Source organism: Hippocampus comes, unplaced genomic scaffold (assembly GCF_001891065.2).
Source record: "Hippocampus comes isolate QL1 unplaced genomic scaffold, H_comes_QL1_v1.1 scaffold64, whole genome shotgun sequence".
Classification (NCBI taxonomy): Eukaryota; Metazoa; Chordata; class Actinopteri; order Syngnathiformes; family Syngnathidae; genus Hippocampus; species Hippocampus comes.
The window spans coordinates 118144-144402 of NW_017842053.1; the positions used below are offsets into that span (position 1 = coordinate 118144).

General features: G+C 43.4%; 5 protein-coding genes across 13 annotated transcripts in view; 2 read left to right on the top strand and 3 right to left on the bottom strand.

Annotated features, from left to right (window-relative positions):
* Positions 1–2710: 2710 nt before the first annotated feature.
* Positions 2711–7630, bottom strand: LOC109509924 (arachidonate 5-lipoxygenase-like). Of its 3 annotated transcripts, XM_019859868.1 has the most exons (15): positions 7319–7630; positions 6624–6822; positions 6464–6545; positions 6269–6391; positions 6061–6167; positions 5801–5973; positions 5282–5428; positions 5010–5213; positions 4856–4942; positions 3825–4003; positions 3621–3742; positions 3436–3536; positions 3087–3257; positions 2805–3012; positions 2725–2762 (listed from the first exon to the last, which is right to left on the bottom strand). In XM_019859868.1, the coding sequence occupies exons 1-14, from the start codon at positions 7469–7471 to the stop codon at positions 2833–2835; spliced, it is 2028 nt and encodes a 675-aa protein (XP_019715427.1). In that variant the 5' UTR covers positions 7472–7630; the 3' UTR covers positions 2725–2762; positions 2805–2832. The 3 variants fall into 3 exon arrangements, with proteins under 3 accessions (XP_019715425.1, XP_019715428.1, XP_019715427.1); XM_019859866.1 differs by having other exon boundaries at positions 2711–3012; positions 7319–7629; XM_019859869.1 differs by lacking the exon at positions 4856–4942 and having other exon boundaries at positions 2711–3012.
* Positions 7631–9357: 1727 nt separating this feature from the next.
* LOC109509925 (arachidonate 5-lipoxygenase) lies at positions 9358–16549 on the bottom strand. Its single transcript, XM_019859870.1, has 14 exons — positions 16233–16549; positions 14862–15060; positions 14709–14790; positions 14510–14632; positions 14221–14327; positions 13970–14142; positions 13734–13880; positions 12458–12661; positions 12292–12378; positions 11697–11875; positions 11127–11248; positions 10868–10968; positions 9802–9972; positions 9358–9622 (listed from the first exon to the last, which is right to left on the bottom strand). Exons 1-14 carry the CDS (start codon positions 16380–16382, stop codon positions 9443–9445), a joined length of 2025 nt encoding a protein of 674 aa, XP_019715429.1. The 5' UTR covers positions 16383–16549; the 3' UTR covers positions 9358–9442.
* Positions 16550–17417: 868 nt separating this feature from the next.
* slc25a16 (solute carrier family 25 member 16) lies at positions 17418–22208 on the bottom strand. Of its 6 annotated transcripts, none has more exons than XR_002167015.1 (11): positions 21947–22208; positions 21665–21799; positions 21173–21265; positions 20949–21082; positions 20780–20843; positions 20391–20512; positions 20249–20315; positions 19833–19995; positions 19681–19749; positions 19004–19560; positions 17418–18904 (listed from the first exon to the last, which is right to left on the bottom strand). XR_002167015.1 is itself a non-coding variant. In XM_019859818.1 (11 exons), exons 2-10 carry the CDS (start codon positions 21765–21767, stop codon positions 19404–19406), a joined length of 972 nt encoding a protein of 323 aa, XP_019715377.1. In that variant the 5' UTR covers positions 21768–21799; positions 21947–22208; the 3' UTR covers positions 17418–19252; positions 19364–19403. The 6 variants fall into 6 exon arrangements, 5 of the variants coding, with proteins under 5 accessions (XP_019715377.1, XP_019715380.1, XP_019715379.1 ...); XM_019859818.1 differs by having other exon boundaries at positions 17418–19252; positions 19364–19560; XM_019859821.1 differs by having other exon boundaries at positions 17418–19560; positions 22035–22208.
* Positions 22209–22426: 218 nt separating this feature from the next.
* On the top strand, positions 22427–25251 carry ccdc93 (CCC complex scaffolding subunit CCDC93). Its single transcript, XM_019859815.1, has 2 exons — positions 22427–24404; positions 24492–25251. Exon 1 carries the CDS (start codon positions 22516–22518, stop codon positions 24388–24390), a length of 1875 nt encoding a protein of 624 aa, XP_019715374.1. The 5' UTR covers positions 22427–22515; the 3' UTR covers positions 24391–24404; positions 24492–25251.
* Positions 25252–25362: 111 nt separating this feature from the next.
* Positions 25363–26259, top strand: part of tet1 (tet methylcytosine dioxygenase 1) — a 34975-nt gene continuing 34078 nt past the window's right edge. For both annotated transcript variants that reach the window (XM_019859813.1, XM_019859814.1), the window contains exon 1: positions 25363–26135. The gene's annotated coding sequence lies outside the window, so the exon portion shown is untranslated. The remainder of the gene's footprint in view (positions 26136–26259) is intronic.

Genomic DNA, 26259 nt, shown 5'->3' on the forward strand with positions numbered 1-26259 from the left:
ATAACTGAAGAACTCTTAAAAAAAAAAGACTTTTAACCAGGATGTCAATTCCCTTTTTCCTTTGGGGAGGGAAAAAAAAAAGCATCCACACTTTTGAAAGAGAATGTACTTTTTTTGTTTTATTTGAAATTCAAAACCCGAGAAAAAAAAAAAAAACAAGAAAAACAAACACATTTTTAGATCTTTTTCTATGTCTCTGAGCTCACCGTGACAACTTTGTACGTTTGAATTCTGGAGCGTGCGTGCTAGCATTTAATGAAATGTGGCTAGCTTAATGTGAGCGTCGTTTATCGATAGTCCAGCGGCTGATTTTACAGCATTTTGGCTTCCGGAACTTGATTGGCCAAGTTGTGGTTTTCTAACTTTGTCCTACTGGCGTCTGGTTCAGAAGAGCCTCGACCTGTAAAAACAGCCTCAGGAAAATACATTTAGACGCCCACGTTAACTTGTTGCCATATTCCAGTACTGTAAAATTCTTTCCTGGAGAAATCCACCGTTGCGAAATCTACTGCCACCCAAACAACAAAATGAATACCATATTTCATAGTTTAATTTAGGGCCCACCAAATTTTGAGGCCGAGTCCAATATTTGGCAGAATACAATTTCGCGCTGATTCATATATGTACTGTATATATAATGCACACATTTTTTGGGAGGGGTTTCGGTGGGGTTGGTAATATCAATTTGGAAAGCACTGATATCGGCCAGCTGATAAATCAGTCGGGCTTTAGTTTGGTCCCAGAAAGAAAAAGGGCTTTGTGGTAGTTGCTTCCATTGCATTTGCACAGATTTTTGGTTCAAACATATTTGAAAAAGATAATTGAAGATTTTTGTGATCAGGAAAAAAAGGTGTATGAAAAGACACCAAGGAAATTGAAAGACCACCCTCAAATAAATACGTCTGCCCATTCCTTGTCGATGAAGTCAGCGCTGGACTCGTTCTAGCGCCCTCGGGTGGTGGGAGGCTGGCAAAGCAGTAAAACGGCGGTTGATTTCTCAAGGCAACTCTTTGTGTGTGTGTGTGCGTGCGTGTGTGAGAGCGAGAGAATGTTGACCTTTATAACCATTCCACGCACACACAAAAGTCATATTTTTCAAGGGTCTTTTTTGATACTCGCCACTGCCCGAAAAGCGCAATGGTGTCACAACACACTTGGTAATACTGATTGCTCAGCAGCAATAAATGAAACCAACATTTTTGTTTGTTTTGTATTTATGCCCACATCACATAGTGGCTTTGTTTTAATAACAAGCAGAAGGATGTTTTTTTTTTTTTTCTTTTCATGTCAGTTGGAGGAAGATTGATTTCTTTTTCGGCGGCTTGGTGCAATGAGAGCATTAAAAAAAATGAGGTGGGCGAAAAAAAAAGTGCAATTACCTTTTTACGTTGTTGCTCTCTTCTATAGTTGCTTACCGTGTTTCTCGTCCACTGGGTGTAAAATGATGTTTTTGTTTGTGTTGTATTTATTTTCCAAAAAAATGTTTGTTAATCTCATCCATGTCCCTTTTTCCAAGTAATTTTACAAAGTCTACATTTTCACCTTCCCCTCCCTGTCGCTTTTGTCAGTACAAATCACCTTTTTTTTAATTATTAGGAATTGCTTATTAAAATGTGTTTTAACATGCTGTATCTGTAAATTGATTATTTAATGTATGTTCATGCTTAAAGTGGATGCGAGGCTGTAGAATGTTCTTTTTTTTTTTTTAATGGGAGCTGGCTCCTCGCATTAAGTTTTGAGCCTTAGATGTAAACATTCCTATATAAAGATCCCATTGAGTGTGACATGGCACATAAAGATGTAAGTTGTGTTTTTATATGTACTTTGCTGCTTTTACTCGTCGTGTCTGGGCGAGGGAGGGGGGAGAGGGCACAAAAATGTAACTTGCATAAAGCTACATTTTTTTTTTTTTTTTTTTTTACTATTGACTGGACTTGAACATATATGATGACTGTTCCCCCTCATCTATATCATTCCACAAGTTTGTCTGTGAACGTCACTTTGGAATAATAATAGTGTAAAAGCGACTTGGAAAAAACAAAACAAAAAAAGTCGTCCTCTTTTTTTAAAAAAAAAAATTAAAACTGTTGATGTTTTCTGTTCCCATGTTTGAACAAAAAGTGTGTAGAATTCAAAACGAACAACCAAATAAAAGTTGAGATGCTTTTCAAGTTTGGTGTTTATCAAGAAAAGCACGAACTGTGCTGTGAATTTATGTACTGTGCCTTTAAATGGCGTGGCCGAGTGAGTTCCATGTCCCCTCAGGCGGAATTTACGTTCCAAAAACTTCATCAAAGCACATTCGCTATTTTCACTTTATTGGGAGCCGGACTGAAGGGATTAATTTACAGATAAAAAGTTAAAGTAAGCATACATGAATTACGTGTGTCGTCAGAAAATTTGTAAACGATTTTGTTAGTGACCTTAGTTTCTTGCAATGGCGGGACGTGTCAGTACTATACACTATAATGTTTTCTACCTGTGAAATTGAATAAGGCAAGGCAACGCAGCTATGTATTGTGCATTTCATACACAAGGTAACTAAATGTGCGTCGCAGAGTTACAAAACATTTAGAGGCAAAAGAATAACATGAAAAAAACAGAATTTAAGACATTTCAAAGCAAAGTAGAGAAAAAGTATATTAAAATGACTAAAAACTTATTGAGCCAGAAGATAATTTTTTGGGGAAAAAATTATCACACAAATTTTAATTAGACAGTAGAGTACACTTGTATGATAGCTGGGAAAGTTGAAATCTTACTACATTTCCTTCCCAATTTCCCTATTTTGAAGTATAGTTAAGAAAAACAGTGCAGAGAGTCCATGTTTGTTTAAACAGCCACACTGTTGGGTATCCTGTCAGGGGACAGGTTGTAGTAGGGCATTTCCAGGCCTTGGTTCCTTGTCTTGATGCCGCTGCTGATCTCTGCCAGATTCTTCCTGAACTTCTCCATGGAAGCTATCACTGGCTTTTCCAAGAAGTACTCGTCGGGGTACATTCCCAAGTAGAGCTGCAAAACATAAATGAGAACACGCAAGTGGAGACAGGTTTCTCGGGTGTTGACGTGGAAAAGAAGACATGTACCTCGTTCTTTTGGTACTGGCTGAGGGCCCAGACGGCACCCAAATGCCAGCTGGAGCGTCCTCGATCCGGGAGGCTTTCCATGATCAGGGTTATATTTGCCACACCCTTTCGATTTGGTGGAGGCTTCCGCATGGTGGACGGAGCATTGGGAATCCAGGAATACCAGTCGAACTTGGTAAGTGAAGAAAAAGTTTACACTCTGTACTCAAATGTAAAAATATTTTTACATGACTGTCACATTTTTGTAGTCGCTGCGCATTGTGGAAACTGTGTCAGTTTCATATATGACCGTTTACAACTGCAGGAAAGACCTCCGCTTTTCATTTGGAATCACTAATCTGTACCGTACTTGTCCAAAGTTGACAGCTGCGTGTTGGGCTGAAGCCGTGAACACGATGATGGTCAGATATTCGATCAGTTCCTCGCGGGATTCAAGCGACCTGGGGAACCCTGCATGGAAATATGTCACCAGGTAAGAATTAAAGTTGCTCTTGTGTATGATATATCGGATGTTCATACGTCAGTGATACCCACCGCAGTGATCGAAGTCTTTCATACCGTTGTCACGTACATCTTGAACAAAGGCCTGGATTTCTTCGTCACTCTGCACCTCCTCATCGCTGCTGTAATAAATGCCGATCACATCGGACACAAAGCTACAAGAAGATGATCCAAGTTAAGTCTGGAGAAACAAATAACAAGGCAAGCAAAATTTTGGATCCTCAAAACGGTCTTCACCTCTTGGTGGCCTTCCACACCTTGTAGCCGTCGTCTCTGTAGAAGTAGTTGGGAACGTCCTGCTTGCTGTCCATGCCATGATCTTTGATCATATCCGGGAAGCAGAGAGATCTGAATGTCAGGGTCTTCATGGTCTTCTGAATCAGTTCCACATGACCACCTCCACCTGTAGCATTCGCCTTGACATGTGGGAAGGAACAAAAGAATGTGGACTCTGAACTCTTGAGACTTTCTAAATGTAGCCGAGTCCACATACATAGAATGTTTCCTCTAAATTGGGTCAAGCCACTTAGTCCTCAATCTCATTGTCATTGTCCACAACTTGAATCTGTATCTGAGAACTCTGTCTTCAATCTTGTCCCTTACAATCCACAGATTGTCATCTGTCCCTGAGTCTTCAAAGGTTGAGACTGAGCTTGACCTTGTCCCGCAGATGGTTCAGAACCCATCTAGACTTCCCCAGAAGCTGAAGAATATTTTTGTTCAGAGTCCTTAAAGCCTCAGAGGGCCAAGCTCTTACCCAAATCTTGGTATGCCCTCATATTTTTAGTCTTTGAGTTTCTGCCCCTGGTCTAGAAGTGCAGATCCTGTCCCGTCTATGGGTATACCTGAGATTAGGTGTCATACATGGGGCTGTCAGTCTGCCACCAGTTCTTCAGACCTTATCTTTTAGTCTTCAAAGTGTAAAAGTTTGATATTGCAGATGTCTTCAGATGTCTTCAGTCCTTAAGTGCCTGTTTCTGTTCCAGAACCTCACAAGATGTGGTCTGTCCCCAAATCTTCTGAACCTGTGCCTGTTCGGAGTCTTCAAAGTCTTACCCCAATTTTCAGAGCCTAAGGATGCCCTCACACATTCAAAACTAGAACTTGTATTTCCCAAGTTCATGTCAACTTTCATTGAATCCTTACCAGGACTTAGTTAACTTTTTGTCTACCACAAGCTTGATGAAACTAATCTTCAGGACTCATACAAATAACACCCAAGTTGGTATAAGATGATCTAAGAATGCTTTCCGCTCAAAACAACTCACCTTATCAAAGAGACCATGTTCACAGATGAGCTGTTCTCTGGCCTTGGTGTTTATAGCGATGGTGAAATGCACATGTGGAATGAGTAGCTGTGAATAAGCACAACCATTACTAGTTTTCAGTCCTTCATTCAAGTTAATGAGCGAGAGTTATCACCTTAAAAACAGGGTGGACTGCGGGGAGCTGCCTGAACATAGCGATGGCAAACATCTCTGAGATCAGATGCGTCCTGAGCAAGTGAGTGACCGTCTGGTGGTGCTGGAAGTCGGTCGAGCGCACCCACATTTTTGCCAGGAGCCAGTCGTCTTCGCTGTCTGTGGGCAGGAAGATGGGGTTGTCCTCACCTGGAATCTGACCCAACTGCAAGGCAACGATAGAAAATATTGTCAAAGTAGAGGAAGACTGGCTCATATCCCATACCGCCCTACCTGGATGGCTATCGGAAGGATCTCGTTCTGTGTGTTCTTGTACAGAAGACAGATGGCAGCTGTCATGTATTGCGGAGTCTTTGGGTCTGTATCGTTTGCTTTGATGCCATCCAACACTTCGTAATCCACCATGTAGATGTTCCCCGCCTGGAGCAGTGATGGAAGCCTTTATTTAGCACAATTTATTGGTTGATTTATGGATCATACTCCTGTTAGAAATTGTCGTCATCAACGAACCAATGCTAGTGAGACCATGACGAGAGTATCTGACAGAAGGGGGAATAGGTAGAAGATTTACAGGAAAAGGGGCAAAGAACTGGACCTTGGAGGACTCCTCCTCAGTGGGAAAAGTCCATTCTACCTCAATCAAGTCTTCTGTTCAGGTTGGGGCAAAAAACTGGACCTTGGAGGACTCCTTCTCAGTGGGAAAGGTCCATTCTACCTCAATCAAGTCTTCTGTTCAGGTTTGACTGAAATCATCCGTATCGAGACAAATTGCAATGACTACAGTAAGTCTACCTTTATTTCTTGTTCGAGAGTCAACTCTCTCTCCAGGCTGACAGCAACCATCTCATTGGTGACGGGAAACTTGTCGGGAAGTTTGCTAATCTTTTGGATCAGGACAGGATTGCAGCCATTCAGAAACTGGTAGCCAAACATGAAATCCTCTTTCCAGTGTTGCATCACATAACCTGAAGTGTAAGTAATTCAAGTGAAATGTGAAATTTCAGTGAAATGAGATGTGGAAGTAAAGAACAAAATGTACATCTGATGCTGACCTGAGATTGGGTTTTTGATGCTGAAAAAGATCTTCTTAAAATGGGCTATGTCCTTCCAGGATGACTGGAACATGCACGTGAAGCGGTTCATGAGCAGGTTCTGGATTCTGGAAATTCATGCTTATTAGCAATTTGTCAAAAAGTTTGAGAAACGCCTCAACTGTCTGGCGATCAGTATGTGATCGAGGCTATTAGGGGCAATACATACGCTTTCCTGTAATTCAGCACAAAATCCACTTCTTTCTCGCTGTTGAACTGGATGTCCCGGGGCAAATCCTGATGTCTTTTTGCATCTATGCTCATAGGAAAGCCGGGCTGCCACCTCATCCATCTAAGGTGCACAAAAAACAGTTCCAGAGCATGTGGCGCTCAGTCACAGACATCACGGTCAGATGAGACATACCTGTAGGCTTTCCGCCTCATTTCCAGTTCGGTTTGTCTGAGCTGCTTGAACGGGCTCGTTTTATCATCCTGAGGCAGGTGAGCTTAAAACAAGCCAGAGAAACACCACGTTATCGAATGAAATCAGTGTACCTGACCCGCTGCGGTTTGCGACCCTATACCTCGTCCATCCCGCAGCACCACTTCCTTGTCATCCACCAGCCAGCGATAGCATGGGAACTCCACGCTGTCCCCACCTGGAGTCCTGACCGAGACGTACCTGCAGTACCAGTCGTCCTGTGCCATGTATTTTTTCTTCTCCAGCTTCACCAACACAAGTTCACCCAAGTTCTCCTGCACCTTGATCGGGTAGGAATCCACCTGCGAGCAATGACGCGTGTCATCGGTTTGACCTTTTTATAGAGATAACAGTGGTACGCTAGTTATACGAGTAACATAGTTTGCAGTGGGGTAGCACTGCATTACATCACACCGAGAGCTGTTGCAAATGTTTGCAGCAGAAAATTGTCGGTCATCAATTAAATGTCAGAATTATGAATGAGAGTCTTTATTGTCATGCCAAGTGTACATTCACGTTTTCGGTTACAAAGTTATGAATGCAGAAACGGCTTTAGGTGGTCTGGCAGTTGTCTTTGTTGTGTCTTATCAGCGATGAAACATAGGAGGGTGATGTGAGTCTCTCTGCATACCTCCCTCAGGCAATAATTCGGAATGTAACGTGACACTTGCAGGCTTTTTTGTAGACAGCGGCAGATGTTTCCTTCCAGCCAACATGGTTCACACTCATAAAAGATCTTTTGACGAGATCACCTCCAATATGAATATGATGAATTGTGTGGATGAAAATGTCACTTACAGAGCCCCTCTCAAAGTCATCGTGCTTAGGTTTGTCCAGCCGTGTCTTCTGGCTGCAGCCCTCGGTGCCCACCAGCGTTATGCTGATGTAGTTATCGGTCCCTGACCTGCCTTGAGTTCCCGTGGCCACGCTCACCACATATGTGTACGCCATTGCTGCCGCGTCAGATGGAAAAGTTCTCAAAAAGTTTCTGAAATCCGATGTGAGCACAGAAGAGGAAATTGTTGTACATTTATGGTCTCCTCCCCAGCCCTTCCCAACTCATTCAGTGCCACCCATTTTCAGACACTTTTTTTTTTTTTAACCATGTTTTGTACCTCACGGCTGAACGCCAAACAAAAATGTCATAAAAAATGATGGTCCTGTCATATTTGTTACAAGTTACATCCCTTCTTCCCGGGGTGTAGCACTGCTTTCCCGGACAACTTTGAGAGAAAATCTAATCCATTACTGTATTGTTCAGTTCAGTCCTGTGCAATCCCTTTCCAAGTTGTCCTGGGACATCGTGTCGTACGTATGTGTTATTTGTCGCGACCCTTCCTTGCATAATCTAGTTTTATGCTGCCACAAATATATAGGTAGAATCCTGTTCTGTCCTGGCCCAAAATTAGCTCCTCAGTCTTCAGTGTAGCGCTGCCTTCCCTGTCCACATCTATATAAAATCCAGCCCTGTCCTATCCAGACCTGGCCAGCACAATCTTGTCCGACCCCATCCTGTCATTTTTGCTATTTGTTGCGTCCCTTCCACACACAGTGTTGTACTACTGCCTTCCCAGACCAAATATAGATAAAATCCAATCCTGTCCTGTCCAAACCTGGCTATTCCAATCCGGTCTTGTCCTCCCCCATTTTGTCAATCTACTACCCGCATGCCTTCCTTACAAGGTGTTGTACTACCTTCTCAGACCACATAGGGAGAAAATCCTGTTCTGCCCTGGCCTGTCCGGTCATATTTGCTAATTGTCCCTTTCTCACAAGGTGTAGCATTGCCTTCTCAGTCCACCTATAGATCCAGTCTAATTCTTTTCCATCCTGTCCTGGCCCATTCAGTCCTGTCCGGTAACATCCTGTCCTGTCCTGCTCTTCCCCGTCCTGTCATAGTTGTCATTTGTTGAGTCCCTTTTTCACAGGGTGTAGTGCTCCCATTTCATACCACATATTGATGAATTTCAGTTTCATCGTCCTGCATCTGGTTCAGACCTTCCCTCCTCTGTCATTTTGTTGAATGCCTTAAACACAGAGTGTAGTATTGTTTACATAGATCACATATACAGTAGATCCAAATCAATTCTGCCTTGTCCAATCCTGCTCTATTTTGCCTGTTCCCTTTCAAATTTCTGTCCGTCCGACTGCCTTTCTAAAATATCCATCTCAATTAATAACAACAGAGGAAGTGGATGCAATTCTTCTGTCGTACAGCAAAACTGTTTGGGCATGATAAGGCTACCCGTCTATCAAGTGAGTGCGGAACCGGACACGTTAAGACCTGTGTGGCGTGGATAAAATAACCAAATTGTAGTTGACATTTGTGGAATGCGATATGGTGAATGATTCCATTTGGAATCAATGCTGCCACCTAGTGTACATTTGTAGCTGAATCAAGAGAATGCGACTGCCTTCTAAAGAAGCAAACCAAGACGAGTGTGACCGGCCAATACCAATTTCTATCCAGCAGTGGTTCTCAAACCTTTCATACCGAATACCACCATCAGGACCAGAATTGAAAGAACATACCTGTAGCGCAGTAGGCGTAAGTGTTCATCAATGTGCAATAATAGGATTTGGAAAGTCTTAAAAAGTATCATTAATATTGGTGTAGGCCACGTTACCGTTATGCATGGTTTGAAAACATTAAAACTGCACTTAAATATCGAAAAATGTCCAGAACAAAAGTTAAAAATTATACCCAAATTAATATTTGAAAACAGAATTTAAGTCTCTGTAACATTACGCACAGTTTGAACATTTAATTCATGTTGTGAGAGCTTGCTGACTGCACTTTGAGAATCAATGCTATGCAGAAGCGGATGAACCCAAGGTTGTTTTAAGGTCAATGTGTCTTTTTATTGTCTGCATTTCTGAAAAGAAGCCAATGTTTGGGCACAATATGGATGAGCGCGGCCCTCAAACAGCAACACTGTTGGGTATTTTATCGGGGGACATGTTGTAATAGGGCAGTTTCTTTCCCTGGTTCCTTGTCTTGATGGCGCTGCTGATCTCCTCCAGGCTCTTCCGGAACTTCTCCATGGCCTCCTTCACTGGCTTCTCGATGAAGTGCTCGTCGGGGTACATTCCCAAGTAGAGCTAAAAGTACGTGGAGGAAAGTTTATCGTGACAATTTTTTTTTCACCCTATTGAGTCAAAATATCGACAAGAATGGATGAATTTCCGCAGATCCTTACGTCGCATATGTGACGAGCTGTGTCAGCTTCTTTTTGCTCCGCGGTTGCTATTTACTCTACAATTGCAAACGTAACACCCACCTCATTCTCTTGATATTGGCTGAGGGCCCAGACGGCCCCCAGGTGCCAGCTGGAGCGTCCTCGGTCCGGCAAGCTGTCGATGATCAGGGTGACGTCGGCCACACCTTTCTGTGTGGGCGGAGGCTTCCGCATCGTGGACGGAGCGTTGGGAATCCAGGAACACCAGTCGTACTTGATGCGGTCACAAAGAGTTGACAGTTTGTTCATCTGAACACTCGATGCTACGATACCTACGGTATTTTTTGCATTTGCGCTGGATGGAATATTCTTATTCTTATTATTATAAATGAGAATTGTTCATTTAAAAAAACATTTTTTAACCCAGTATTTTCATATTTTCCCCTTACATCTTTTTCTTGTTTTAGCAGGTCTACGGGTTTAAAGAATAATCGCTAATAATATTTTTAATGCACATTTTTGTTCCTCAGAATAGAAAATGGGACTTCATCCATAAAATCACGATCATACTTTTTAAATTGTGGTTAAATTGTCCATTTAGTTGTATCATTCGTCTTCTTATTATTATTATATAAATTCTTATTATATAATAATAATAATAATAATATTTTTGTTACAATTAACATTTCAATATTTAAATCTCTAAAATGTTCACAAATGTATTTTTTTGTTTTTAAATAATAGTCATCATCAGAATATGCTTATTCAAAATCATACGTTTGAATTCAGTATTGGCTCTTGAAAAAAAAGACATTTTCATCATACTGTCTGACAATTTTAGCGAAACAATATGACTACTAATAAAATGATAATAATAGTTATTCTTGATGTTAACGTTAGTAATTAGTACGTTTTTAAACTCTAATTTAAAATGTTATAAATCACCGTGGTCAGACATCAATTAAAATCCTCCCCTCAAGGAAAGTGACACATTTGATTGAGATTCTTTTTGAGCTCGATCATATTTGATGTTATTATTATTATTATTATTATTATTATTATTATTACAAATCTTTTCAATTCCATGAATTTAAACTACGGTCAAACTATCTAACCATTTATTGCAAGCTAAAAGAAAATCGACTGACAATGAAGTAGTTTGACATACTTGTCCAAAGTTGACGGCTGCGTGTTGAGCCGACGCAGTGAACACGATGACGGTCAAGTACTCAATCAGCTCCTCGCGAGATTTCAGCGCCTTTGGGAAATCTGCAAAGAATTGGCATTGGCAAACACGTGACAACTACGCATGCTTGCGCAACACACTAGGGGACGCCGTGACGCTTTTTTTCTCATGAATACATTTGAGCTTGTTTGTTCCCGTCGAGCACATTTGACTTTTGAGATTAGATTACGGTTTTACGTACCACACGTATCCAAATCCTGCATGCCGAAGGTACGCACGTCTTTAACAAAGGCCTGGATTTCCTCATCCCCCTGCACTTTCTCGTTGCTGGTGTAGTAAATAGCGACCACGTCGGATACAAAGCTGCAAAAGACACATTCGAGTATGAAGTCCAAATACAGAGGACGTAAAAAGTCTACACACCCCTGTTCAAATTCCAAGTTTATATGAAATAAAAAGACAACACCTGAAGCATTTCAAAACTTAACCACCATTAACCTGACCTATAACCTGTACAACTCAAAACATGTTTTTTTTGTGGGGGATGGGGGAAGTGATGAACAATTGGCATGTGGTTGGTTGCATAAGTGTGCACACCCTCATAAGTTTTTAGAATCAGCTAAACACATTTAAACCCAGGGTGCTAAATGTCAGTCAGAACTCAAATCATGCCTCCCACCCTTTAAAGTGCCTCTGATTAACCCTAAATAAAGTTCAGATGTTCTAGTAGGCTTTTCCTGACTTTAGGGAGACGATCCGAGTCAAGTATGGGCAACCAAATAACTCGGCGAGCACTATTTTTGTTCCTCACCTTTGGGTGGCCTCCCACACCTTGTAGCCATCGTCTCTGTAGAAGTAGGTAGGAACCTCCTCCTTGCTCTCCATTCCACGAGATTTGATCATGTCGGGGAAGCAGAGAGACCTGAAGGTCAGGGCTTTGGTGGCCTTCTGAACCAGCTGCATGTGACCACCTCCGCCTGTGGCGTTCGCCTTGTCGGGCCGGAAGAAACACACATTATTGTTCTTTGAGATCATTTCAAGGAGGGGTTGTCGAGTCGTTTACATGGATGAGAAGCATCATGTTGACGTTCCAACAGACCGGCAGTGGTGTAACTTGGACAATATTTACAAAATGAAAAGCTTAGCCTTTTTTTTTTTTAAAGCAAAGTGCAAGTGTAAAATCTGGTTTGGATCCTTTTGTCCAAGAAATAATCATTTGTATCCATTTTTATACCCAAGTGAGTCGTCTACACTTTCCACTCGCACTCCCAAAACAAGTTATGCTAACCTTAACCCTGTCAGGGACAGCGGTTACGCCAGTGGACAGCTTATCCTTGTTAGCAGGTTACAGGGTGCATGAAAGGTTTAAATTGCTTCACTGAAGATGCTCCACACACTAAACTCACTTTGTCAAAGATACCACACTCGCAGATGAGCTGCTCTCTGGCCTTGGTGTTGATAGCGATGGTGAAACGGACATGTGGAATGAGCAACTTGCGGAAGAAAGAGCACATCTGTCGTTAGTTAGTCGCCTTTTCGGCTTACCGCCGGATTCATTGATGAGGGTCTGACCTTAAAAACAGGGTGGACGGCGGGGAGATGCCGGAACATGGCGATAGCAAACATCTCTGAGATCAAATGTGTCCTAAGCAGGTGCGTGACCGTCTGGTGGTGTTGGAAGTCAGCCGAGCGCACCCAGATCTTTGCCAGGAGCCAATCGTACTGACTGTCTGTGGGCAGGAAGATGGGGTTGTCCTTGCCTGGAGTCTGAGCCAACTGGGGAGACGAGCAAAGGTGAGAAGCGTTGCCAATGTCTTTACTTACAAAAAATGGAAGGACAGTGGAATCCCACTTTTCGTAGGGGATAAGGACCGGGTCGGCCGGCAAATAGTGACAATCCGCATACGAGAGGGGAAAACAATCCTCCATCCATCCATTTTCGAATCCGTTTATCTTCCCAAGCGTCGCGGGCATGCTGGAGCCTCTCCCAGCTGTCTCCGGGGAGGAAGCGGGAGAGGCTTTGAAATGGTTGCCAGCAGACCGCAAAGCACACAACACGCTGACAATCACACCTGGGGACAATTTAGAATTTTCCATCAACCTGCCGTGCATCTTTTTGGATTGTGGGAGGAAACCGGATTACCCGGAGAAAACCCACGCAGGCACGGGGGAGAACATGCAAACTCCACACAGGAAGGTCGGGGCCGGAATTGAACCCTGCACCTCTACACCAACCAGTCGACCACCAGGCAGCCGGGAAAACAATCAGAATCATTTAAAATTCAAATTCTTGAAAAAAAAAAAATGCGGGAAATATTCAATATGCATGTTCCACAAAAAATGGTTTGAAATGAGGATTAAAAAAAAAAAAAAAACATCTGGAGATATGAATCCGTCTGTGCCACGATTATGCAGTAGTCCGCTGTACACCACTGGAACAAGGAAGAGTGTTGGATTCGGTCTCTTTGGCACACATCTCATAATTCGATAGCGGACTTGAGCTCGGCCGTTAAAACTTTCGACTTGCTTCTAATTGGCCTTCCTTATCTATTGGGAATTTCTCCATTGTGAGACAAAAAAAAAGCTTTACTGATCTTTTCTTATCCTATTGCACTCTTGGGCACACTTAATCGGTGAATCCTTTTAAGAACGATGAGTCACGCATTTTTACTTGGGCTACACGAAATGGCGCCCAAGTAAGACAGTAGAAGAACAGGAATCATTTCGGACAGGCAGACCTTCCCCATCCGTCAGACAAGGATGTGCCTGTATAGCATCCTAGCTAATCTTGTGTGCCAAAATAGAAATATATTTTATTTTATTATATAACATAAAAATATCACCGTACCTGTATGGCTATCGGCAGGATCTTGTTCCGGGTGTTCTTGTACAAAAGACAGATGGGAGCTGCCAAGTACTGCAGGGTGCACGGATCCGTGCAGTTCGGTCGGATGTCGTCTAACACTTCGTAGTCCACCATGTAGATGTTACCCGCCTTGAAGCGAGGCAGTCACATGACCGGTCAGACAACAAGGCGGCGGGCACGCGAGCGAAATCATCAGCAAAGGGTGATCGTTATTCTACCTTCACTTCCTCTTCCAGAGTCAAATGTCTCTCCAGGCTAACCGCAACCATGTCATCGGTGACGGGAAACTTGTCGGGAAGTTTGGTGAGCTTTTGGATGACGACGGGATTGCAGCCGTTCAGGAATTGGTAACCGAACATGAAATCCTCTTTCCAGTGTTGCATCACATACTCTGAAGGGTATGTGTGGAAAATAAAGACGTGAAAAGAGCAAAGGAAGAAACCGCTCAAAAGACAACTCCGAGGCTGACCTGAGATGGTGTTTTTGATTCGCAAAAAGATCTTCTCAAAATCGGCAAAGTCGCTCCAGGACGTCTGGAACATGTGCATGAAGTGGTTCACGAACAGGTTCTCGATTCTGGAAATGTAGTTTTGATGATCCGATCACTGTGTGTTGTACATGTCAACTGCAGAAGGTGAATGTAAAACTTTTTTGGTGGGTTGTTTTTTTCGGGCAACGACAATCAATCCATTCGCACAAAATTCCGAAATACCATCGTGGTCCTGGTTTACAAAAAGGCAATTAGAGGCAATACAAACGCTTTGCTGTAGTTCAGTATGAAATCCACTCCCTTCTCACTGTCAAACTGGATGTCCCGGGGCAAATCCTGGTGTCTGCCGGCATCTATACTCATCGGAAAGCCGGGCTGCCACTCCGTCCATCTAAGGTACAAAACTTCTGTTAAAAACGGAACAAGACGGCCCCGGTGAATGACTTTCGTGGTCCGATAAGACACACCTGTAGGCTTTCTGCCTCATTTCCAGCTCGTTCTTTCTGTGCTGCTTGACCAGGCTGGTCTTATCATCCTGAGGCAGGTGAGCTAACCAAACCAAAAGGATGGAATGAAAATGAATGAAATTGACCGAACACGCCGCGAGTGTGTGACTCTACCTCGTCCGTCCCGCAGCACCACTTCCTTGTCATCCACCAGCCAGCGGTAACATGGGAACTCCACGTTGTCTCCGCTCGGAGTCTTGACTGAGATGTAGCTGCAGTACCAGTCGTCTTGGACCCAGTACTTCCTCTTCTCCAGCTTCACCAAAGCAAGCTCGCCCAGGTTCTCGTCCGTCCTCACCAGGTAGGAATCCACCTGCGAGCAATTCAGTTTGTGTAGGTTGGGAAAAACTAGAATCGGTCTCCATTTGTTGTTTCAGATGCTCTCTAGGAGAACTCTTTTTAAACGGAAGATGAGGGGATGATCCTTTCTGGAAGTGTTGGGGTGAACGGCCAAAGGAGTAAAGTGGTTCTAAAGTGAGGTTCCAGAGCCAGAGACATTCCGAAAGGTAAGTGTATGGGTAGCAGGGGTTCCAGGCCAGAAAATAAAATGACCATGAGGAACTACCATGTGGGCTCAGTGGTGGCAAGAACAGACCTAAGGGTTTGGTCTGCTTGAATCTGGGGATTTGGGAACATAGTTTATCTCCCAGCAAATTGCAGTCACCATAGACTAAATGTGAACGTATGCAACAGACGGTCTCGGGAATAGCCTCTGGGACTAAATTCTTGGCTAAAAGTTTGGAATCTCTTCATGTCCATGAATGCTTCTTGTGGTAAGAGGCATGGATGGCATGGAGTTCCTGTCGGGTAGGTAGATTTTAGATTGTTCTCTGTTTACTGAAGAACAACTTTCCCGTCAAAGATTAATCATTGACTTCATGGTCATCCACTGGGATGGGTTAGGGTTAGGTGTGCAAAGCTGCGAGAAGCTTATCTGAGATGCGGCTCCAAGTCTTTGCTTGACGTGTGGGTCATGAAGCTAGCGAGCGTATTATTTATTTATTTTACAGGTGCACCAAATCTATCATACGGTAGTCCGTGTCACCTTTAGTCCATTTTTTACGACCACCCTATCTTGACTTTGGCGCACCCTTTCACCCATGAGCTCGCCAAAATTCCATTTCCCATCTCCCGTGCCCTGCCAGAATCAGCCCCGATGTATGTTTTTGCCATGATCAATGCTCTCTCTGAAACTGGTTACTAGGCCTACTGGCCTCCATCTCGCATGTTCAACCCCTTTCCTACTTTGGTCCATTTTTCTTCTCTTACCTGAGGGTGCCTTCCTCTACCGTGTACTTGGGTTGTTTGTTCGGTTCAACGACGGACAACGCTATGACTTGGTCAAGGTGTGCAATGGGTCGGGTAAAATTTCATCACTGCCTCTTCCATGGTAGCTTCCTCTTTTAACATTAGAACCATGATGTCTACGTGTACCGTGTATCAGATGTATATTTGACTCCGTCGTGTCCACGTAGACTCACTTACCGCGCCCCTCTCAAAATCATTGTACAGAGGCTTGTCCAGCAGAGTCCTCTCACTGCATCTCTCAGTGCCCACCAGCGTTATGTAGATGTAGTCATCCGTCCCCGCAAACCACTGGCTCCCCGTGGCGATGGTCACTGTGTACGACGGCATTGATGGAAAGACTCCAAAAAACACTCTCCTGGATTAAAATGATCAATTCCGTCGCCCATTAACTTCAGTCTAAGTGGTCACCGTTGGTTAGGTCCCAAAAAGTTCACTTCTCATTTTTTTGCGATGTCCTCACTTCTCTTACACAAAGGCCACAAGAATGTGTAACTTGGTGAAGCAGATGTGGGCGGTGCGCTACGGGAACTACAGAGACGCTCCCTGCCCTTGTTTACCTGGGGACATTTTTTTCCTTTTACAAACCAAAACAGTAAAATGGGTCTGCTGGACTGAAGCCTCATATGAGGCGTCAAATTTACTAGTCAAATCTGCACGTGACACTGAACAATGCCTGGTAGTATGCACTAGGCAAATATCACAGTACAGTCAGTGACCTCCCTTTTTTTATTTTTGCATTACAGGCTTGACCATAATTAACTTTTCCTGTACACGGTGAACCCTCATTAACCCCACGGCATACATTTCAAAACCACCCACTTAGAGTGAAAATCTGAAATATAGGAGACCGTGTTTAAAATTTTTTGCTTTTTAATTCACATTCTTTAGACACATTTCTTTTAAAAAAAATAAATAAATTATAAACTTTTTGAAGGAATCCTCAGTACCTGTTTTCAGTCTCTTGCTTGCAAAGTGTCCCAAATTAGAGGCGCGGGATGCTTGCTTCAAGCCGCTGTCAATCCCAGTAGAAGTCTTCTGTAGAACTGACACATGAAACAGAAAATTAAATATGAACACTAAAATGTGAATTAAATCATGTAATTTTGTCTCATAAGAGGCTGGTAGCTTAATGTTAACACATAATGCAAAATGCCATGGACAGGCTAACGACTAGCATGGAATGTTGCAGCCCAACGCGGTAATACCGTACATCAAATTCTAACTTCCCTGTATACTCGGGGATGGGGTGGGAGTAAAGGATCGCTTAAAAAGATATGCCATATAGCGCAGGAGTCAACCATGAACCGCGATATACCGGGGCACACGTGTTCTAAAGACTTCAAGCAAGAAGACGCAGTTGAGTATGGCGTTAACAAGGTGATATTTAATATCATGTCCTGATTTTAAAAATACACATAAGCCAAACAGAGAAAGAAAATACAATATGGACATCCAAAGGCATTTTTATATTTATTCGGTCACTTCTCGAAACGTGACTCGATCAAGTAGCCAAGCACATTGCACAAATATGTGATATAATGTAGAGAATATTTAGGAGTCATGAGTTTATATTGCTGACATTGTGTTTCTGTTGCTCGAGTAAAATTTTGGAGTGGCGCCAGCATAAATTCCCCAAATTCACTTGAATTTTTCAAAAATACTTGTTAGCAACCATTGTTCCACAAAAGCTCAGATGTACCGTGAGAAATTACCTTATTTCACTTTTTATTTTGGTCCGAAAATTATTTAATGCAAATTACGAATGGGGTTTTATATCCCAGCGACATACAGTAGAAGCGAAAGGCAGGACAATTAAATGCTCGACCACTAGATGGCAGAAGATACATAACTGCTGTTGTTTCTACGTCCTGTGACGTTTCTGTTTGGTGAAAGCCATGACATTTTTCGAATGTAAAACATATATCTAGGGCTGCTAAAAGTTAAGGGGAAAAAAAAACGGTGAAACCAGATTGCCAAAACTGATAATCATTTCCAAGATTTGTCATGAAAAGGAAAATAGCGCGCAGGCCTGTTTTCAATTTACGTTAGATTACGTAAACAGAATTATTTCACACTATTTGGTTTTATTTACATTACTTTTTTCAGCTATAACTGTAAACCACATCATTTCTGTCAGCAGAGCCACCACCCAGTGGCGACATGAAGCTAAATCAATAAATAACAGAAGTAAAAGGTAAACAGTTAAAAGTGCAATTTTCCCTCCTATCAGAACATCGCCCGATCCGGACTTGTCTGATCTACATTCAGCACAGAATCAAATATGGACATCAACAAGAATATCAGAGCACACAGAATTGCGAGTGATTATAAGCACACATTAAACATCTGTGTCCATAACGAAAAAACAAAAACAAAAAAAAAAACCAATAATAAAATCACTATACTGTTCTCTTTAAAGTTTGGCATAAGACAATAAAAGATGATTGACAAACTGGTCAGATTTTAAGAGGCATTAAAAAAAAGACAGACATTTTAAAAAAAAAAAAAAGGACAAGGCATGCATGCCACTTGCACCCCTTATATATTTTTAAAGCCCTGAATCCTAAGTCATGCAATCTTTACATCAGCTTTCAGTGTATCAAACTCATCCCAAAAATCCAAAGAAATGTGTGGATTTCATGTTACTCGGTAACGGTAGAAATATAGTTAATCAGTTGCTCATTTTACGCTTCTTTCCAGCGGCCGGTTATATACACGCTTGTAACGAGAGGTACAGTGGTACACCGACTTAAAGAGTTTTTTTGGGATACGTACAAGCTGTCGCCTGAATGTTTTTGCCCGGAGCTGTGAGCAAAAATTTGAGTGCCAAACGCTAGAACGCGTGAACACTTCGTCAAAAAAAAAAAAGAGGCGATGGATTCAAGCTTTTTACTGCCACTCCCTGTTGAAATTGAGTGTAAAACTAAACACAAAAGAAAAAGAATCACTGTACATACAGTGCATTCAACCCAGCCACGTCACTTATGTAAGTCAGCTGGCAAAAAGCTAACACAATGCAAAAGGCCATAGGCAGGCTAACGAAACTCGCATCAATTTGTCTGTTATAAACTTATGCGAATTATATTTGAAATACAACAAGCAATATGACAATACTTGAGGCATACATTCTTTATCCTCTCCTGCAGCTTATGAGTCACCGAGTTTTCTTCCGGTGTACATCTGCATCATCACGCCCCCTGGGGACGAAGGAATTAAAGCAATGAATCGTGATGCAAAAATATTAGAATTTTTGATCCTTAAAAACCACATTCTAAATATTTTGTTGGTGTGGTCATTTTAAGACATACCAAGTAAGCATCGGCGCGAGTCAGATGAGTGACACGGCCGCTAATTGAGGTGGAGGAGTTGCTTCATGAATTCGTAAGTGGTGAAGGCCACAGCCTGAGAGGGGACGCAGCGGATGTAGTTGAGCGACAGGCCTCGGTAGAGGCCATTCTTGACCCCGTACTCCTTGTAGACGTAAGATAGGGTCTTGCTCAGGGAGCTGTTCGGGGCACAAGAGATGCAGATGCAAAGAGTTGTTTTAACTGAAAGCGAGCTTGAGATCCGCTGTCGCTTGAGTGAAGTGGGGGGGGGGGGGGGGGGGGGGTCTGGTGGTACTTACACACACTTGTGTCCGTCAGGAAGCACGGATCCAAGCTGCATCCTTCGCCGTACCACATCCAAGGGATAGCTAGTGGGACCAAAAAAAAAAAAAAAAACATTTTAGATGCTAGTGGACCACATATCAGGGGAAAGTCGTCCATTCGCACTTACGATATCGTCTGAGCGATGGCACCGGCAACGCCTCCGCACAACAGATTGACTTTGGTTTTAAGAACCAGAACGTCTGGGTTGTCCGACGACGGTCGTCCCAGCGTCTCCGGGAAATGTTTCAAACCGAGGCTTTTCAAGGTCCCGAAGGTGAAGAAGGAGAAACCTGAAGCATCAAAACACACCATCAAGCAGGAGGAGGAGAGTGGAATGCTGCTCTGCAACTACAGTAAATACTTTCGGTAAATTTTTTTGCCTACATTCAGATCATTTTGTTTCTATGTCCACATCCTTCAAGCAATTCAAACCAATCCCGACATCAAGACATTGAGCTCATTCGGTAGATCTTGTAAACTGTTTTTTCATGTCGCTTGAACGCCCCACTGCGTTCACAGACATATGTTGACAACAGCCATCACCTGCATAAGGGGCCATTCCAATGAGGGTTGGGGTGAGTCCCCGATAGAAGCCCAAGAATCCCCCCTCCTGTGGCAAAACACAAACAGTGATAAAACATTTGCGACCATGTCTTCGGCACATGTTTATACACCAGTAGCTCACATTCAGATAGATGGTGTGGAATGCATTGATGATTCCGGTGTAGCGATGGTCCCCGGTCACCTGGAAGGCCAGTCTGGCTCGAACCATGTCCAATGGATAAGTGCATATCACTGCTGTCATACCTGACAAGACAGGGGTGAGGCATTTAATTAAAAAAAAAAAAAAAAACTCTACCAATGAATTAAACCATGCAACACCAAATTTCCACTAGGTGGAGCCAAAGTGATAATTTGATTGCTTGCCAGCCAATCGTGGGGGACACATAGACAAAAGAAATCATGTCAAGGGACAATTTAGAGTGATCAATTAACCTACCGCGCATGTTTTTGGAATGTGGGAGATCCCCATTTAAGGAGCTAACGTCATACCAAAAATGTTTTCAAACCTACCTGCCATGGAACCGGCCATGAGGCGGTGAATATGTCCGGAGATCCCAAGTTGTTTACTAAGCAGCTGTTGAGCAAATGAAAATGCATGCAGGAGGTGCAAGTTGTCATTCAAGACCAAGGGCATCACATTTACTGACATTTTTACCCCACAGTAGAGTAAGGACCGTACCTTTTTATAATTATCAAAGGCCATGAACTGGATCGCACCGTAAGGAAATATCCTCACCATCATCGCACCATTACCCTTGTACAAGCCGCGGAAGCCTTCTTTTTTTGGCACAGCTTTTAGAGTGGAAAACACACCTGAAATCGAAAGAGGCGCAATGAAGTTACGCTTCCACAATTATCGGGCGACGCGAAATGAATTCAAATTACGATTTGTCGACATATTACCCAGGTGTTTGTAGTGGGGATTCTGAGCCTGAAGCAGAATCTTTACCCGGTCTAGAGGAGCGATTGTAGTCTTGGCACAGCATCCTGCGACACCTACGGCAGAGAAGAAACTGAATGAACAAGGTTTTGGCATTTTTAATAGTGTTGTGACTTGTATGAGCTTTATACTGGATTGACATAACGTCATGTGAAAATACTTTTTAAGAATAGCGTACAAACATTTTCGTGTTTGTAAAAATGGTTGGTTTGCAATGGAGAGACAGAGTAGAGGGACAGACAGTAGAGAGCGAAAACAGGACAACGTGGTTGAGGGATGGGCGAACAAAGGGCACAACAACAGTCTATCAACAACAATATGAATCACGTGACGAGAGCCCCAACAATACTGGTCCACTGCAATTTTCTTTTTTTTTAAACAGGAAACATCGAGCAAGCCGGGAAGCAAATTTGATCATGGTGCCCCCTAAATAACAATCATGTGTCACGACCTACCTCCAGCAACAAAAGAGCGGAGCCAGTAGTGGTCTATTCGCGCTTTAGTGCTGCTTAAGGCTGGAGGTGTGGGGACAGGAGCAGCAGCAGCCTCCGATGTCATCCTGGATGCTCACAAATCCACCTCATGCATCGCTACCAAGCAAAAATAGACATTTCACTATTTATACATTGGTCATCAGCAACGGCATTGCCCAACATTCTTGGATTTTGGGACATTTTGGGATGTGTCGAGTAAAATCCATCCATTGTATATACTATAAAATACTACACTGTACTTACGACTTGAAATTCTGTACATACACCGTTAATAGCAACGTGGAAGGTCGATGGAATAAATGTTCCGTAAGTAAAATGACTTTACCGTCGCCTTGTTCCTGGACACGACGCTAGCTCACACGACACGCGAGCGTACCAAATATTAGTGTCGCTAAACATTCATGATCTGACTCCAAAACCTGTCGAATAAGAAGAGATGCCGATGTTTCCGATGTTCACGTAATGCTAAACAAGAGCTGGAGTGCCCTTCGCTCTTGCTTGACAAGCGCTCGCTAGTGACGTAGCTGACGTCAGTTTAACGCGCCATATTGGAGTTGTGTTTCCGTTCCGAAACTTTACACCTCAATCAACATGGCAACGATCATATCTGTTTTTAATAGAGCAAGACGTGAATATAATTTAGTTCCTAGTCAAGCTACAACGACGTTTCCGAAGTTCACGTAGTACTTAACAAGGAGACGGATGGCCTCCGCTCTTGGTCTACGAGCGCACGCTAATGACGTGAAAGACGTCAATTGAGCGCGCCACAGTGAACTAACGTTTCCGTTCCAAAACCCGACACTTTAATCGACATGGCAGCGACCGTTTCTGTGTTTAATAGAGCAAGACGCGGCTCAAAATTAGGCTCTGAGCATCAAGGCGGCGACGTTATTCAGGTGGAAGCCCGAGAGGATGAAGAGCAGTGCATTAAGCTGGCGGAGATCCTTGAGCTTCTTTTGGCTGCCGGATATTTTCGGGCCCGCATCAAGGGACTGTCATCTTTTGATAAGGTGGTCGGCGGAATGACTTGGTGCATCACTACGTGTAACTATGACATTGACGTTGATCTTCTTTTTCAAGAAAACTCAACCATCGGCCAAAAAATAGCTTTGACTGAGAAAATTGTGTCTGTTTTGCCAAAAATGAAATGTCCTCATCTCCTGGAGCCTCATCAAATCCAAGGGCTTGATTTTATTCATATTTTTCCAGTGATACAGTGGCTAGTGAAGCGGGCCATCGAGACTAGAGAGCAAATGGGCGATTACGTGAGAGCCTACTCCATATCTCAGTTCCAGAAGGCCTTCAACCTTCCAGAGGATGAAGAGTTCCATCAAAGAAGAGGCAAGGCAGTGGGAGCAGTTCTTGATATCCTGGAAGTATACAAACCACAGAGAAAATACAGAAGGCAAAAGGAGGCAGGGGAACTACTGGATGAGGAGTCCAAGGTTCACTCTACATTGCTGGAATATGGCAGGCAATATGGATTCAGCAAACAAGATAAGTCAGGTGAAAAAATGGCTTTGACAACGAAAGACTCTGTGAAACAGTTGTCAGAGGAAGAAGTTCAGTGGGCGGCGGAGGAGAAGCGGATCAAAAGTCTGATGAACACAATGGCCGCCATGGCCAATCTAGAGGGCCAGCTGACAGCAAGCACAGTGGGGCATATTGTGGGACAACAGTCTGAAGAGATCAAACAGATCGCTTCTGAGTATGCTGAGAAACACACGGAGGCATCGGAGGACTCTTCAGAGTGGTATGGCCCACTTCACCAACACCTCAGAGCTGTTGCCTCTCTGAACAAACAGATCCAGCAGATGATTAACCAGCGTGCTGAGCTAAAAGCCCAGCATGCCGAAGTTAAGAAAGGCTGCGATGAAGCCAAGATGAAGCTGACTGAGGTCACCGAGCGGTCGGATAGACTGATGAATGAGGTGATGATTTTCGAGGACGTGGAACGTCAGGCTGACCACAACATGCTCGAGAAGCTGAGGTCTCTGGTCACATCGAATGAAAACTTGAAACTTCAAGAGCAGGAGTTTCGTACCCACTGTAAAGATGAGATGGTCCGCCTGCAGCAGAGTATTGAAAATTTAAGCGCAGCATCCGGAGTTGGTACAGAGGAGGAGAAGGAGAGAAACCAATTGATTGACAAACAGCATAATGCGGATAGAGAGAAGCTACAGAAGGTCCGTCTGCTTATGGCTAGGAGGAATCGTGACATTGCCGTTTTGCAGAGAAAGATCGACGAAGTGCCTTCCCGTGCAGAACTTGCACAGTACCAGAAGAGATTCATTGAGCTCTATTGCCAAGTTTCTGCAACGCACAAAGAGACCAAACAGTTCTTCACCTTGTATAATACATTGGATGACCAGAAAGTTTATCTCGAGAAGGAGGTTAATTTGCTGAATTCCATTCACGACAACTTCCAACAAGCCATGTCCTCTTCAGCCGCAAAGGAACAGTTCCTCAGACAGATGGAGCAGATCGTGGAGGGAATCGGACAGAGTCGTATCAAGATGGAGAAGAAAAAGCAGGAGAACAAAATGAGGAGAGATCAGCTGAACGACAAATACCTGGAGCTGCTCGACATCCAGAGGCTTTATTTCCAAACCGTCAAAGACTTTCAAGAGGAATGCCGAAAGAACGAAATGCTGCTGTCCAAGTTGAGAGCAAAAGGAGCACCTTAGTTATATTGCTGGAGGTAAACCAGGAGTTGATATTAGCGCGCACTGATGACCGTTAAATGTACATATTCTGAACAATGAACAAATCTGATGATGCTGTACAGATTCTGAACCGACTGACCGGGACAAGATCTGCGGTGGGCCACCTTCCTGGAGGCGTTTCTATGGATAATTCTGCATCGACCGACTGGACCCATCGAGTTTTGAGGAGGGTCCGCTTCTCCAAAGGAGTCTTTCTGCAGCGCTTCATCTTATTAAATCGCTACTCACACTATTCTAGTTAACATTGTGTAGCTTCAAATTATGCAGCCACGTCATCCTGTAAGAGGGATTCCCCCGTCTTCCCCATGGTTCTTTGTCACCTGGCTTGTGAAGCCTTGTGAGTTGTATGTATGCATATATAATGTAACTTCACTTGCCCCCCACCAGGCCCCCAATCGTGATATTGTTCTTGTAATATTCAAATCTATATACTGTTGGCTCAAAAAGTACCCAAAAATGATGTCACAGTTTCTCAAGGCTCAGGTAATTACCAATCACAATTATGATTCAGCAATCACGACTCACCTGTTTTCTGAATTTGATCATTTGACCTTCGCATGCCCGAATGTTCTTGGGATGGATTAAAATGGGTAGATTTTGCTATTTAATTCATATTCGACAAACACAATCAGAATACCGTTTTTTGACTAGTGGGGCTGCATCGAACATAATCTTGTAACAAAATCTTGTGACTTGACTTCCCCTTTAAAACCATACGACTATCTTAAAAGTGTGCAACTTTGTGTCTTTAAAACATTTAATTCCCCCACTTTTTCCCCAAGATGTGTTGTTTTATTCTCATTCTCATATTACAACATTTTCTAAAGAATTGGACATTTCTCGAAGATCATTTTTTTCTCTTGAGACTACACACCTATTAATCTTCAAATTTTCTCACAAAATATATTTTTGATCTGGAGAAAAAAAAATCTCAAAAATATGTAATTATTTTACTCTAAAATATGCTTTACTTTACACTCGTACTCCTGCAACTTGCTAAAAAAATATGACTTCTTGAAAATATGATACTTTGTTCTTATCATGTTTTTTAATAGAAAATATGCACTTCAAAAAAATATGACTCACGAAAATGCTGGGGGTTTTCCCGAAACCATAAAAAAAATTCTCCTCGAAAATAAAAGGTGTTTTTCCTCCCACGAAAATATGCCTGCCTTTATTCTTGGAATATTAAAATGCAACTTTTTTCTTGTAAACGTTTAAACCGTTTACGCTTATCGAGGACGTGTGGCGGGAAAATGACTGCAGTCATACACGTCCACGCTTCCGATCCGCTCCCCGCTGACAGCTGTCGTCCGTGTCTGGTTTTCGCGCCTCCCCTCCAGCCCGGAGACGACAAGCTCTAACCCGGCCGAACCCGAAGAAGGTTGGCGTCTGGCAGGAGGGAGCGCCGAGCGTGAGCGAGCGGGGCTACCCTGGCCGTGGCTGAGGCTGTGACAAGAGGGTTTGACGTTTTGACGACGCGAAACGAGCGAACCGCGCGGCGACGTGGCCACCGGGACTCCCACCCCCTCCAAGCCCGTCCACCCGCCTGTCATGACCGCGTCTGTGTGGGAGCCCAGCAGCCGAGCGATTCGCCATCAGCAGCGGTGGGCTAAATTTGCCGAGGAGGGGAAACGCATACAAGGTCTCGCTGTCTCGGTGGAGTATTATTAGCACCTCAGACGGCGCAACTGGCTCCCTCTCTGGTATGTCAAGTATTTTCCTGCTTCAAAAACGCGTAAATAAACCCGCACGAGCGACAGATCCGTGTGAAAGTGGAGGTTTGTCTTCGACCCCCCCCCCAGCCACCCCACGAATAACACCCCCCAC

What these genes read in the sequence shown, in the direction of transcription:
- LOC109509924 (XM_019859866.1), bottom strand. Translation starts at nt 7,471, where the DNA reads ATGGCGTACACATATGTGGTGAGCGTGGCCACGGGAACTCAAGGCAGG. An exon ending in GTGTGGAAGGCCACCAAGAG is followed by an intron (nt 3,743 to 3,824) that starts GTGAAGACCGTT and finishes ATCTTCTTGTAG; the next exon opens with CTTTGTGTCCGATGTGATCG. An exon ending in GAAAGACTTCGATCACTGCG is followed by an intron (nt 3,537 to 3,620) that starts GTGGGTATCACT and finishes ATTTCCATGCAG; the next exon opens with GGTTCCCCAGGTCGCTTGAA.
- LOC109509925 (XM_019859870.1), bottom strand. Translation starts at nt 16,382, where the DNA reads ATGCCGTCGTACACAGTGACCATCGCCACGGGGAGCCAGTGGTTTGCG. An exon ending in ATGATTTTGAGAGGGGCGCG is followed by an intron (nt 15,061 to 16,232) that starts GTAAGTGAGTCT and finishes AATTGCTCGCAG; the next exon opens with GTGGATTCCTACCTGGTGAG. An exon ending in CCGTCCACCCTGTTTTTAAG is followed by an intron (nt 12,379 to 12,457) that starts GTCAGACCCTCA and finishes TTCTTCCGCAAG; the next exon opens with TTGCTCATTCCACATGTCCG.
- slc25a16 (XM_019859821.1), bottom strand. Translation starts at nt 21,767, where the DNA reads ATGACATCGGAGGCTGCTGCTGCTCCTGTCCCCACACCTCCAGCCTTA. An exon ending in GCCATCGCTCAGACGATATC is followed by an intron (nt 19,750 to 19,832) that starts GTAAGTGCGAAT and finishes TGGTCCCACTAG; the next exon opens with CTATCCCTTGGATGTGGTAC. An exon ending in CCTGACGGACACAAGTGTGT is followed by an intron (nt 19,561 to 19,680) that starts GTAAGTACCACC and finishes TGCCCCGAACAG; the next exon opens with CTCCCTGAGCAAGACCCTAT.
- ccdc93 (XM_019859815.1), top strand. Translation starts at nt 22,516, where the DNA reads ATGGCAGCGACCGTTTCTGTGTTTAATAGAGCAAGACGCGGCTCAAAA.